Here is a 15,352-nt window from a genome sequence, read left to right as displayed (position 1 = left end):
CTTGACACTGGGATTTGTAGAACTCTCTGGGTGATTTTAATATCCAGTCAAGGTAGAAACTCTCTGATCTAAAGTTAGCAAAGATCTGCAAAACCACCCATTTTACTGCCTTTTGTCAATTTTCATTCTACTTGTTAATTCTGAAGCATCTGAAAATAGTAGTCACTTATTCTTGCTGGAAAAAATCTTCTCTACTAGCTTATGTGATATGCCTTCCTTTGGTTCTTCTCTGAAATCTCAAGACCACTTCTTTTCTGTTCACTATTTTAAACTTATGTGGCTCTATTTCTTACTGTACATATTCTCACTGCATGTAATCTCCTACTCCTACAACTTCAAGAACCACCTGTTTATATTTCTGTGAATAATGACAGTAGAATTTTAATAGTAATTGTATTGAATCTGTAGATCACTTTGGGTAGTATGGACATTTTAACAGTTTTAACTAACTCCAAACACACACACACACATACACACACAAAAAAAATAGACAGCTCTAAATTCACCTGCCATGTGAATTTAGAGCTGTCTATTTTTGCATACTGGTTATGGCAGTGGGCTCTAATATCAAATTGCCTTGATCCCAACCCCAGTTTTATTCATTTGTAAAATAAGCATAATCATGATCTCAACCACCTAGCACTGTTGGGAAGAATAAACAACATAATACATCAAAAAGTACCTTACTCAGTGCCTGATACTGAATTATTGTTAAATTATTTCTCTTAATCATTGGCACAATTATCTAAAAAGAGTACATGGTTCTAGCTTCTACACCCCCCTTAGTATATACTTTATACATACCACCATTATACTATTGATCACTTTACATCAGTATTGTTGATATATATATATATATATATATATATATATATATATATGTCTTCCAAACTGTATTCTGAATTCTTTGAGAGAAATAATTGCTTCTTATTCACCTGTGTTTCTTCAGAATTTAACACAGAACTAGGCACAGGCAGACCATTCATTGGAAATAGGTTTCACCCAACTCTAGAGTTTCATTGATTCTAATTGATTGACAATGCTTGCAATGGAATGTTGTACTGAAGAGCATGTCAGCCTGCATCTGGGCTCAACAGGCAAGAACACCATAAATAATTAGGAGTATCTTCCGTGGGACAGGTAGAGGAAGTAATGGCACAATTGGCATGGACATTGCATTCCAGTTTTAGATGCTATATATGAGAAAATTGTTATGGGATAAGTTTTTATGAACAAATGTTACTGGCTGAAAGACATGAGCCAATTGGAGTGATTATTAAATAATTTGGTTAAATTTTCTCTTATAGTCTAAGTTCTTTTAGAGCAGTTATTATACATTTGTATGCTAGAAACTTAGGACAACTATAGGAATAACATGTTCACAGCAGAGAATTCATTATATTTGATCAAATGTTATTGAAATTTTCATATTATAGGTCTTGCTACATAATATTACACCTGCCATCTGATCTGTGATCTTTATAGAAATATAGATCCTGAGATTAAGAGTTGTTTCAAGAAAAGATTTTTTGCAGGAACTGTTATCCAAATCATCCAGATAAAAGCAAAGGGTGGTTTAAAATACTGATAAATGCTTAAAATAAGAACGAAGAAATTTATGTTTCAAGTTTAGGCTTCTGTCTACTTTTTATATCCACAAGTGGCAATGCTGCATAAGCAGCTTCTTGTTGTGGGATGAAGTGGTTCATTAACCTGGGGCGAGGAGGGAGAAAATAACAATCATGAGGGTGTGTTCATTTCAAGGTGAAGTTCATCCACCTAGCACAGTACCTGGAACATGGTTGACACTAAATGAATGGTGATGCATAAATGAATAAATTACCAAATGGATGGATGCATGCATGATAGGTAAACTGTCTTCATGTAATGACAGTAAATACAAATCAGCAATTTTAATTTTTTCCACCAGATGGCGATGGTGTGAGCTACAGGTTTACATTGTAATTGTGAAGAGGAAAACAATCAACCAAACACAAATCGCATTAGGACAAAAAGAAGTCACACAAAAGCAGATTAAGAAGGGACAAGTGAGGGGCTGAGGATATAGCTTAGTTGGTAGAGTGCTTGCCTCCTTGCATGCACAAGGCCCTGGGTTCAATCCCCAGCACTACAAAAAAAAAAAAAAAGAAGGGACAAGTGAAATGTTTGGGTCTAGGTATATGATCTTATGTGATATGTAAAAGTTCTCACCATCGCCCCTTTTTATGCATGGGTGGCATTTCAGTCCCAATTACTCCCAATTAAAAAGTTACATTCAAAATTATTATTATCTGTATAAAAATCATAGGGCAACATTCATAACTAAAATTATTGTCATTTGGCTTATATATTCATATATTCATATTTTCTTTTGTTTTATTCTAATTTCTTAGTTGATATAAGATGATAACCAGGCCCATATTTTGCCAACAGGGTAATTCATTTCTCTCCTACAATGGTAACAAATTTTCCTTATTAGGTATCTTTGCAGATCAGTCAATCAGTGGCAGATGACATCCTGAGTATCCAGATATTCAGCTTCTATTTTTTTTTTTTTTAAATTTTTTTTTTTAAAGAGAGAGTGAGAGGAGAGAGGAGAGAGAGAGAGAGAGAGAGAGAATTTCCAACATTTATTTTTTAGTTCTCGGCGGACACAACATCATTGTTGGTATGTGGTGCTGAGGATCGAACCCGGGCCGCACGCATGCCAGGCGAGCGCGCTACCGCTTGAGCCACATCCCCAGCCCAGCTTCTATTTTTTATACATTAATTTATATGTGTGTGCTTAAGGATGGTGCTGGATAAAATTATAAATAGGTTTAATACGTGTTCATGTCAATTCATGGATGATAGATTCAGGTTGTTGTTGTTAACCTTTTCTAGTCTCACCCTCTACACTTTCCCTGGGTGAGACTGCTTACTCTAAGACACTTGTGAGATCAAATCTGTTTATACCCATACCCCAGATCTGTCCTGAACTGTAGGTACTCATTCCCAACTGTCTGATGGAAAATCTATCTGGATGTCACATTAGAATCTTAAAATGTCCAAAATGAAACACACCATCTTCCCTTCTAGGCCCACTCCTATTATGTTCCTTTCTTGATAAATGGATCACCATCCTCCCAACTTCCCAAACTTAAAAAACTTTAGAGTTATCCTTGACTCTTTTATCTCTTTCAACCTTGAACATAAATCAATTACCAAGTCCTCTCAACTTGACCACACTAATATCTCTTGAACATGTTTCTTCACCTCCTTAGCCATTGTTTAGGCCTCCACTGCCATTCTTTTTTATGTGGTTCTGATAATCCAACATAGTACCTCATATGTGCTAGGCAAGTGTTCTACCACTGAGCTACAACCTCAGCCCATTCCACTGCCATTCTTAATTTCAGGTTAATTAAGTGGCCTCATACATCTTCTCCCTGCTTCAGGTTATTCCCAACTGCAGTCAGTCTTCTGTTTTGCTGCCTATACTTATACAAATTTCCTGTACAACTCTTATTCCAAAAATTATAATTCATGATGGAATTCTCCATCAATTGAATGGTTTTATTTTTTCATTCTTAAAGGCAAAGAAAAAAAAGAAAGAAAAGAAAAATGAAAAATCATGCCAAATGAGCCAGACTTCATGATCTGGCTCTAATGTACCTTGCTCTAGCTATATTCATATTGAATGTTTCATCTTTCCAGACCTTTTCATGGCTTTGTACTTTTCACCTGCTAATCTACCCTTTTGGAATGTCCTCCTGGTAAAATGCTCATTCAAAATGTAAGACCTAGATCAAATATCACCTTTTTAAAGACACTGATTCTCCTGAAGAAGTTAGCTATTTTATCCTGTGTACTTCTATGGTACTTTATCAATAGAGTAGCTCCCCCTTATCTGTGAGGAATATATTCCAGGACTCCCAGTGGATGCCTGAAACTTTCAATAACACCAAACCCTATATATACTATTTTTCCTAAACATACAGACCTATGATAAACATTATTTATGAATTATGCACAGTATAAGATAAACAATAAATAAAGGGAAAAATATAATATCCTGTAATAGAAATTATGCCAATATGTGTGTGTGCACTCTAAGTATCCTATTGTATATACTCACCCTTCTTTCATGATGATGTTAAATGATTCAATGCTTATTTGATGACATGAAGTGAGGTGAACGACAGACATTGTGCCATAGTGTTAAGCTACTAACCTTCTGATGATATGTCAGAAAGAGGATCATTTGCTTTGGGTGATCTTGTGTCATTGTGTTATGATGAGGCTGATGGTTGGATGTCCAAAGCAGATAATGTTGATGGATGAGAATACACAATCTTAAAATTTTCATTTTCATAGCAAACGGGTTTAGCCAGGTGCACAGTCTATTATTAATGGGAATTTAAATTTTAACCATTCCTCCTCCAAATATTTTTTCACTTCTGGGAAAAGAATAGGTGGAATCATTCCATAAACAAAATGGCTGTCACTCACACTTTCTGATTATGTTGCTGGATCATGAACAGATATATTTTTTTGTTGTTGTCTTTGAGAGAGTGTGAGTACTTCCTAAGTACACTATGCCTGGATTTATCTCACGACCTGCAGCATTGCCACACAGTACCACAGTTAATCTGTCTTTCCATGTTTTATGCCCCGGTGCCTCCTTTGCACTTTCATGAACATAGGTTCTACTGAGCAGCTTCTTCCAGAAAAGCCCAATTTTACCACAAGTGAAAACGTGCTTTGAATAGTTTTCCTTTCTCCATAATCAACTCCTTCAATTCTACTAGAAATAAGACAGCAGCTTCTACATCAACAGTAGTAACCTCTCCAGCAATGCATATATTTTTCAATCCAAACCTATTCCTGAATCTGTGTAACTATTCCTTTCTTTCAGCAAATGTCTTTGTGTCACTTGTTTCCAAGGATCCCTTGCTGAAGTCTTCATAGAGGCTCAATACTTCTGGCTGAAAATGTTGCCATTGGTTGGAACACATTTTATGTTCATGTCTTCCACCCACAAATCTAATGTATTTTCTATATTCATATTCTATGGTTTCAGTTGCAAAGGAAAACTAGCATGAATTTCTCTTTCCTTCTTCACAAGTTTATAGTTAGAAGCTTTGTTCTTACCACAGGTTTTAAAAACCAAAGCATATAATTCTTTTTCTTTCCTTAAGTCAAGAACGTTCCCCTTTTCATTTAAATGAGGTATTTTGTGACTTCTCTTTGGTATACCAAGATTGTCAACATCACTAATCCTATGATTTATAATCATTATTGAATAAAACAAAAATTACTTGAACTTAAGCCCAGAAATACCACAACAGTCAATCTGATAACAGTTACAAAATGGCTAAGGGATGGTTGCATATACAGCATGAATACACTGGACAAAGGAATGATTCATATTCTCAGCAAGATAGAGAAGTGTGGTGGGAGATTTCGTAATACTACTCAGAATGGCACACAATTGAACATTTACGATTTATGAATTGTTATTTCTGGAATTTCTCGGTTAATATTTTTGGACCTCAATTGACTGGATAACTGAAATCATGCAAAACAAAACTAAAGCCATGAATAAGCAGGAGAACTATATATTGAGTGTGGGTAACAAGGATTGAACACAGGGACACTCAACCACTGAGCCACATTCCCAGCCCTATTTTGTATTTTATTTAGAGACAGGGTCTCACTGAGTTGCTTAGTGCCTTACCATTGCTGAGGCTGGCTCTGAACTCACCATCCTCCTGTCTCAACCTCCTGAGTCACTAGGATTACAGGCATGCACCACTGCACCCAGCTAGAACTTTTTATATTTTTAATTACAATGATTTATTTGAACATCTATTTCTCTAACACATATGAATTTCCTATAAGCAGAAATCTTCATCCCTAACATAGGACTCAGGGCCCTGATACATATTAAATGCTAAATAAAAGTTTATTGCTTCAGAATGATAGTTTGATAGTCTGGTATCACAGAAGACAAACTCCCCTCACCCCAAATTCCTTTTGATCACAATGCACAGACAAAATCTGGGGCTGGCTAGCTTTTTATACTGACATTGCACAAAGTTGTTTATACTTTCAGAACTGTCACCAGAGTGCATTCTTTCTTAAACTCACAAAATAGTAGGTCAACCCTCTATACCTCATCTCACATTCATAATTCACAATTAGGAGTTCATTTTCTATAAGGACAAATTTATGGAGAAATAGTTTAGTGACAACTACACCTTTATTATGCCTTTCTCATGGCATAATAAAGCCCCAAAAATCCCCATAGGAAAACATTTATCAGCAGTCAGGTAGGTAGAAGAAAGTTATTTTAGAACAAATGTACATAATCTTTAGTTGAAAAAAATAGGAGAGATTCAAATACATTAGTTGAAAAGACAAGTATAAAAGCTTTACCAATTATGTTGAGATAAAAATGAATAATACAGTTAATATCACAAACATTTAACATATATTTAAATGTTATTATGAGTATCTTAAATCTTTAGCTCAATTTAAGTAAGATTTCAGTACTAATTAGAACACAGTAATTTTCCTTTGTAATGACTGCATTTGAAAGGTAATATTTGACAAGCCGTTTTTAAAGCATTGTAAGCACTTGCATTTCATTTGATAGCAACTAATTCCTTAAAACAATTATGAGGCATATACTACATGCAATGTTTATAGAAAAATAGATATCAATAAAGAAATCATGATCCTTATCTTCATTGAGTATACAATGTAGGAGGATATATATGATCATAATGAGACATAGGAAAGGGTTACAAATAAAGTATACTTAAAGTTCATGGAGGAAGAAATTCCCTACCTAGTGGGATATTGATGGCGATAGGGGTGCTGGTATAACAAGTGTTCTGTGGCAGAGGATTCTTTTTTTTTAAAGTTAAGTCTTGAAAGATGTTTGGATGTGGATAAAGGGAGATAGCAGGCAAGGACAATCCAAGAAGGAGTTTGGGAAAGGAGATATAGCTCAGAGGTATAGCGCTTACCTAGCATGTACAAGACCCTGGGTTTGATCCCCAGCACTGCCAAAACAAATCTTTCTCTTCCAAAAAAGAGACAACACAGCATGGGGATTGAAGAGGGATGTAGAGAGATACAGGCAAATCAATTAGGAAACAAAAAGTAGGAAAGTATAATGACAATAAGGATGATAAGAATGGAGGGAAGGTGAATTTGAGAGATGTAGTGATCAATTCTTCTGAAGGATGAGGCATCTCATAAGATATAAAAAATGGGTGGTTGTCTGGGAATATGGGGGCATCATTATCAGAAGTCTGGTGATGGAAAGAGGACTGGGATTGAGGATGTTAAGATGATGATTTCCATTTTAGATTTCCTGATATGAAGTGGTCACTGTGTTATTTATTTGGTAGTGTCTAGCAGGTAACTGAAAACGTAGGACTAGAATTCAGGAAGAAGTTTAAGCTAAAAATAAATATTTAGAAATCACCCAAGTAGATGAAATCATCAATACACCTGAGTAAAAGAGATTTCAAAGGAATGGTCTTTCAACCTGAGTGTACAACAGATCCCCTGGAGGGCTTGTTAAACCACAGATTGCTAGGTTCCACCCAGCATTTCTGACTCAATAGGTATAGGGTGAGGCTTGAGAATTTGTACCTTTAATGAATTCCCAATTTATGCTAATGCTGCTAGGTCAGGGTTCACACTTTCAGAACCATCAAACTAGATAAACAAATCTATTTTTTTAAATCTCAGCATAATTTATTCATAACAAATGATCTGTGCCAATGTCTATCCATTTTTCTATATAGTTAAAATAGTATCTGATACTGTTTATCAAAAGAAAAGAAATAGGAAATCAGATTTCTATCTACCTGTTTTGTCTTGTTAGAAACTTTTTTTGTCAATTCATAATTGAGTAGGCAAGGCTGTCCAAAAAAATCTCCAAAATGATTAAAAAGGCATGGGGCTCCAAAAATTCTTACTTTCCCTTTAGACTGTGCAGCACAAGGTTTCTACAATATGTTGATTGACATTCTGAACCTTTGTTTGGTGGTCTCCACTATCCTGCTAGCTTTTTCAGGAACCACATATTTATTTGAGACTTTTGTCCCATATAGGCAATGGCTTGAAAAGCACTTAGCTGTTTACTTTTCATCTTACTATAAATTATTTATCCTTTAGTCTGTAAATGGCTATTTGTAGGATTAGACGAATTTTGAATGCTCTGATAAGAGGATTGTTGCACCCAAATTCATGCATAATCCTTAGAAAGCACAAGTAACCCACAACCTCTGCTGGGTTAGCATATGAAACAGATTCACTGAGCAGTGCAAATTATTAACCAGGTAACATCAGCAAATTTGGTTTTGAAACAGTTTTAAACACACAAACATTCCCTAATGAGAAGTAATATTAGTTATAAAAATCCAATAAAAACATACCTTGAGTAGATTTTTCTACCTCCTTCCTCTTCCTATTCTGGCTATTGTAATTCATCCTCAGCTCTTGGTTATACTCATGTAGAGTTTCTCTGGAGTTGTATGACTGTCTTGGTTTTCTTCCATCCTCACTCTCATCCGAAGAACTGGTATAAGCTAGATCCATTTCATGCTTGACTTTTGACAGCGGTTGATAAGGTTTGCAGTCTGTTTGCTCCATCTCTGATTAAGCTCAGTTTCATGAAAAAAGGGAGAAGTACTTTAATGAAAGCAGTCCTGAAAGAGATAGGGAAAACACAAGCCTTCTTAGATTTGTCCTTTTGCAAGGAAACACATCTGGCAGATTCACAATTGGTCCTGATAATACTATCAAAGGAGTGAGGCAAAAGACAAACTAGATGACATGAAGCTAGCCGGAGGCAATAATAACACTGTGTTACATGCATACATTGTCAAGCATTTAGGATGAAGCTGGAAGTTGCAGCATCAGAAAATACTCAAAGTAAAAGACAGGCGTCCTTCAAAAACAGTTGTATTTGAATGCAAATAAAGGACAATGTTGCTTTGTAATGCACATGTGTTTTTTAATGCTGAAGTCAGTAGTTAGATTTATTTTTTAATTTTTTAAGTTGTTGATGGACCTTTATTTATTTATTTATTTATCAGATTTGTAAGTGGCCAGGAGTGCAAATATTAACCCAGCACAATCCACACTTGAAATAAAAACTGCTAAGAGAACTACATTCAGAAAAAACACATTCTTGCCTTAAAAACACATTTAAGGCAGGGGCTCTAAGTAAGGGAAGGATTCTGTGAGAGAAGCAGAACCAGAGCTCATGAAATGAAGTGTCCTTGAGGGGTACTGGGCTCTTTGTGTTCATATTGTGACTTTTGAGCCTCAGGCCTGCAGAGCATTTTTAATAAGTGATGGTAAATTTTTGTTCTTCATAGTACTGAGGATGTAAACAACACTTCTGGTGACAATACTGGTATAGGAACAGCAGGATCTAAATCGGGTTTAGAAATAGCAATATTAAACTTCTTGATAAATCACTGAAAGAACCTCCTTTCCCCACAGAATGCTGAGCTAGGAACCACTGAAGCTCTTAAGACCAATAGAGGCATTATCTGCCCTACTTAGCACTGAGAGGTTTGAGAAGATCAAGTGCCATCTGAGATGTCAAAGTCCTCTGTAAAGCTAAAAGCCCTGTAAAAATGCTCTTATTTTTCTTTTTCACATTATTTATCATGATTTCCATCCACTGCTGAAACTTTGCAATCTGGTCTTATGTATGATGCAAAATAATAATAATAATTACAACAACAACAACCTAGTTTGAAACCAAATGAATATTATTCTATTTTGTAGTGAAATTGACTCTTTTATCTTTTTTCAGCTCTTCAGCATACATATTTTCAATGAAACCTCAGGATATCTAGATAGTGGATTCTCTATCTTGTACAGGATCTCACTTTTGGAATTTCCATTGCTTTTATTGCAGGCACATAGAACACAGAAATCACTTAGTAAAGTTTTATGGACTGACTGATATGCATTAAATGGTACATGCTGCTTTGTAGTGTGAACCAAATGTTACAGGTTGAGGTCTTATCACCCTAACTAAATGTTAAGATTCTTGAAGACCAGATTTGAGTCTTATGGCTATTCATATTCTCTAAAGCACTTAGCACAACTATAGGCACATCCTGTAGAAACTATTTAATTATTAAACCTATAAATTCAAGAAATAGTCTTGTGTAAATACCTGGTTTGGTTTCAATTAACATCAGAGATGAGGATGCTTAGAAGCAAGATACAATATTACATCTGATGATCCAAGAACATTTAAATCTAATGTTATCTCATGGTTCATAGGTTGTCAATATACTCAGAACTTCTTAATTTGTAGCTCCAGAATTAAACTCTCCCCTGAACAATGGGCTTTAATATTCAACCGCCTATTCTACATCTCCACTTGGTTATCCAAAATGTATCTCACGTCTGGTATGTTCAAAATCACATTCCTGATTTCTACCCCTTCCCCAAACTGCTCTTTTCATTGTCTTTTCTATTTTGGTAGACAGTCACTCCATTCTTCTATTTGCTCAAGTCAAACAAAAGAAAAGTCCTCCTTGACTCCTAGTTTTAATTTAAATTTGTTAGTTCTTTTTAGTTATACATGTCAGCAGAATCCATTTTGATATAATTATGCAAGCATAGAGTCCTGTTTTTTTAAATCCCATATGCGATCCATCTGTAAATACTGTTAGCTCTACCTTTAAAATATATCCAGAATCCAACCATACTTTTCCACATTCTCATTACCACATTGGTTTAAGCCATCATTTCCCACCAGGATTATTGTGATAGTCACCTATGCAATTTCATTTATTCATTGATTTTGTGGTGCTAGGGATCAAACCCAGGGGCTCCTGAATACTAGGTATTTGTCCTATCATTGAGCTATACAACCCCAATCTATGACATTCTCCTAACTTGACTTCTGCTAACACCATTACTCCCTAATGGCATGTTCTTTACACTGCAATAGAATGAAAGTTTTAAAATACAAGCCATTCATGTCTCCCATTTGCTCAGCAACAGCAAGAGTACCCTACTTCCTTCAAAACAAAAGTCAGAATTCTTATAATGGTCTACAAGGGCCCTTGCGTAACCTCTCCAAACTCCTCCTGTTATATCTTCCCCCTACCTCATGTACTGCAGCTACACTAACCTTCTTGCTATTTCTGAAAACATTAGGCATGTTCCTGCCTCAGGACCTTTGCAACTTCCCATTGAAAAAACACCCCAAAATTCTACTGCTAATCCTCTTCTCTTTCAGAGAACTTATCACCAAGTAGTACATTACATATTTTATTTATTTATAGTCTACATATTTTATTTATTTATAGTCTGCCACAATTAAAACGTAAGCTCCATTAAGGTAGGCTTTATCTGTTGTAGTCATTATTAAATCTCTCTGAATCAGAACAATGTCTGGCATAGAGACCTAATCAACATATTTTGAATAAGTGAACAAAAATACTCTGAACAGGGCCTAGGAAGAAAGTGTAAATGAATAAACTGTAGTTTCTCCACTACCCTCAAGGAACTCACAGTCTAAGGCAAGCAAAAAATTAACAACTCTGGTACAAAGGAGAATGAGAAGACTTTGTGAAACTAATGAAGTAGTGCTTGAACATCAAAGATTAAAGTATTGGGAAGAGACTGCATTTGGTTTAGTTTCCTCTTCATCAACACTATTACCACAACCACTGAAATTCCACTGAGCACTTATGTTATCAGGCTAACTTTAATCTCTTTCTTCTTAGATCCCCATAGCATACTCTTTAGAAGGCAGACAGTTATCTAAATTTTAGGCCTTGATTTTTTATAAAAAGTACAACATAAGAAATGTACCAATAGCAGAATTTCAGAGATGTATTTTTGCAGTCAAGGATTGGAACTTTGACCCAAAAAAGGAGGTATGAATAAAATTCATCAAAATTCATTTCAACCAACATATACATTTTTTGTTCATTAAAGAAAAAGAGTTTAACAAGTTGAGAGTGGAGAGCTATTTTCTACATAAGGCCATTGACAATGCAAAAAAATCAATCAAGGACCTTATAACTAGGAAGAGCTTAATAAAATGTTTTCTGCCACAATATAGAAATTAATAAATGCTATTTGATCTTCTAATTCATTTTCCATCTCTTCACTTATTCTTTCAAGTTTCTGCTTCACACTGATAAGGATTATGATGAAGATAATATAAGAATGGGCAGATTAACACTCCCCTTTAAACCTGAGTTACAAATCTATATTTATCTTAATGCCACTCAAACCTAATAAATTAAACTTAAAAATGAAAAAAATCATTTCTATTGCCTAATATGTTTTGACAAGTACAATTTATCATGTTAAAATTGCACTTATTTTTATGTATGGAAACCTAAACATTCTCTTTTCTCTCGGTATATTTATTTATATCCTCTTAGAGAGAGAGAGAGAGAGAGAGAGAGAGAGAGAGAGAGAGATTCAGCTATGATTAATCATTTTCAAATTTCTGATTGCAGCTATTCCCATCCCAAATTCAGTAAGGAATGTCACACCTATTCAAGGTTATCCAGTGTCTTTGGAAGCAATCTTTCTTTAAAACAAAAAACAGGGGCTGGGGATGTGGCTCAAGCGGTAGCGCGCTCGCCTGGCATGCGTGCGGCCCGGGTTCGATCCTCAGCACCACATACCAACAAAGATGTTGTGTCCGCCGAGAACTAAAAAATAAATATTAAAAAATTCTCTCTCTCTCTCTCTCTCTCTCTCTCTCTCTCTCTCTCTCTCTCTCTCTCTCTCTTTAAAAAAAATAAAATAAAATAAAATAAAACAAAAAACAAACATAACCTGTTAAGAGATTCCTAACCCTCCCCAAGTTTTTGTTTGTTTGTTTTTGTTTTTGTTTTTTTGATATAGGAATTGAACCCAGAGGCACTTGACCACTGAGCCACATCCCCAGCCCTATTTTGTATTTTATTTATAGACAGGGTCTCACTGAGTTGCTTAGCGCCTCGCCAAGTTGCTGAGGCTGGCTTTGTACTCATGACCCTCTTGCCTCAGCCTCCCAAGCCACAGGGATTATGGGCATATCCCACCATGCCCCACACCCCCCTCCACAACTTTTCAAATTAAAATTTGTGACAGTGGACCCCAGTGATTAGGCGAACATTCCAGATCTCTTTAGGCACATAGAGAGAGGCACAAAGAGTTCTGAGTGCCTGGAGCTTTGAAAGTAAATAACTGTGGAGATGGTGTTATAGCTCAGTAGTAGAGTGCTTCCTTAGCATGTGTGAGGCACTGGGTTTGATCCTCAGCACCACATAAAAATAAATAAGGTTTTGTTTTCTTTTTTTCAAAATAAGAAATTATATAATTGTGATATTTGTCAAAGCCTTGAGAAGCAGAGTTTAAATTCACTGGCATACAGTATATTTTTGAAAATAAAGAAATAACATTAAAAAATATTATTTTAAAATCTACAAGAGTGAAAGCAAAATAATTCTGAAAATATGTTGTTCCAAATATTGTACAATAAGGGTAACCCCAGTATGGTGGTGTTGGTCTGTAATGTCAGCAACTGGGGGGGAGGGGGAAGGCCAAGGCAGAAGAATTGCAAATTCAAACAGTCATGGCAACTTAAGGAGACACTGTTTAAAAAAGGAAAAAGGACTGGGTAAAGGTGGTCTCATAACCACTTAACTGACTTTTCCATTCAGTGCCCAACATGGCATCCTGGCAGTCCAATGTAAATAAATGTTATTCAGACGTCATGATGATAGTGCTTTGAAAAGCCTATCATACTAATCATATCATACTAATCTCATTTTAACAATTTTTAAATTTATCTATTATTTTGATAGTGATAAATTTTAAACCAAAGCATATGAGTATTGTAAAGCACATGCTCTTATGGAACAGAGGGAAAAACAAAGAAGTCAATTATCTTCCCTACTGCAGCACATCCATTCAGATAGTTCACATAGTATAAATTCAAATGTCACCACTTGTGGTTTGCCCTTGTGCTTTTCACTTTATACTTGCTAACAAAATGCAAGCAACTTAAGAAGTGAACCGGGATGTTTCCCTCCTCACTTGAATCCACTGACACAAAATTTAAGCTCATGGAGATGTTTATGCTCATGAGACAACTTTATATGTGGAAATCATTGGCCTTAAGCAGCAGCAGAGGCAGCGAGTACCTAATATGGCAGTTACCAGGCATGAGGCACTATACTAGTGCATTTCATATATTAACTCCTTTAATTATTATAGAACTCTATGAGGTAGGTGCTGTTTTAATCCCCCATTTAATGGATAAAGTAAACCATGGAACAGAGCAGTTAAGTGACTTGCTAAGACTACACGGGTAGTAAGCTACAAAGCTGAGATTTCAACTCCTACAATTTATCTCCAATTGTCTTGATGCTCTTTTTTGAGAAAGAGAGAGAGAGAGAAGAGAGAGATTTTTAATATTTATTTTTAAGTTATTGGCGGACACAACATCTTTGTCTGTATGTGGTGCTGAGGATCGAACCCGGGCCGCACGCATGCCAGGCGAGCGCACTACCGCTTGAGCCACATCCCCAGCCCCTGTCTTGATACCCTTAGCCAGTGTTCCACATTGTCTTTTTTGTTTGTTTGGGGCGGTGCTGGAGATCAAACTCAGGACCTCATACATGGTAGGCGAGCACATTGCCATTGAGCCACATCACTGGCCCCCTTCACAGTGTCTTTCAGAGGAACATCTGGTAGAATGATCCTAGGTAAATAATCTTTCCTCTCTCAAGAGGACTGAGGCTGTGACTCGGTGGTAGAGCACTTGAGTAGCATGTGTGAAGCCCTGGATTCAATCCTCAGCACCACATATGAATAAACAAAGTAAAAAATCCATTGGCAACTAAAAAAAAATTTCTTTTAAATTTCCTTGATTATAAGTGAGGCTGAATCCACTAAGCTTTAGACATATTAGTTTTGAAAGCCACAAGTTTGAAGCTGTGGAACGCACTATTTGGCTACCTTTTTGGCAAGGGGTACTGGGAATTGAACTCAGGGGCACTCCACCACTAAGCCACATCCCAGCCCTATTTTGTATTTTATTTAGATACAGGGTCTCACTGTGTTGCTTAGCACCAGTTGCTGACACTGGCTTTGAACTCCAATCTCCTGTCTCAGCCTTCTAAGCAGCTGGGATTACAGGTGTGTGCCACTACACCTGGCTTCAGGGCCTTGTTTTTAAATGTAAAGTAAGGAGACCAAATTAACTCAAAGAAATCTGTGGCTCTGGAATTCTAGGATTGCATATGAAACTGAAGAGAAGTTCAGGTTGATATGACAAAAAAAAAATGGTGGGTATATTCAA

General features: G+C 36.0%; 1 protein-coding gene across 5 annotated transcripts in view; it reads right to left on the bottom strand.

Annotated features, from left to right (window-relative positions):
• Tenm1 (teneurin transmembrane protein 1) overlaps positions 1-15,352 on the bottom strand; it is a 780,422-nt gene that overhangs the window by 535,862 nt on the left and 229,208 nt on the right. For all 5 annotated transcript variants that reach the window (XM_040285140.2, XM_078034300.1, XM_005319330.4 and 2 more), the window contains one exon: positions 8,439-8,711. In XM_040285140.2, coding sequence (XP_040141074.2) covers positions 8,439-8,655 — 217 coding nt within the window. In that variant the 5' untranslated portion in view covers positions 8,656-8,711. The remainder of the gene's footprint in view (positions 1-8,438; positions 8,712-15,352) is intronic.

The sequence above is a fragment of the Ictidomys tridecemlineatus genome, chromosome X (genome assembly GCF_052094955.1).
Source record: "Ictidomys tridecemlineatus isolate mIctTri1 chromosome X, mIctTri1.hap1, whole genome shotgun sequence".
In the NCBI taxonomy this organism is placed as follows: Eukaryota; Metazoa; Chordata; class Mammalia; order Rodentia; family Sciuridae; genus Ictidomys; species Ictidomys tridecemlineatus.
The sequence above is the reverse complement of the archived record's forward strand: the minus strand, read 5'-3'. Positions and strand labels throughout refer to the sequence as shown.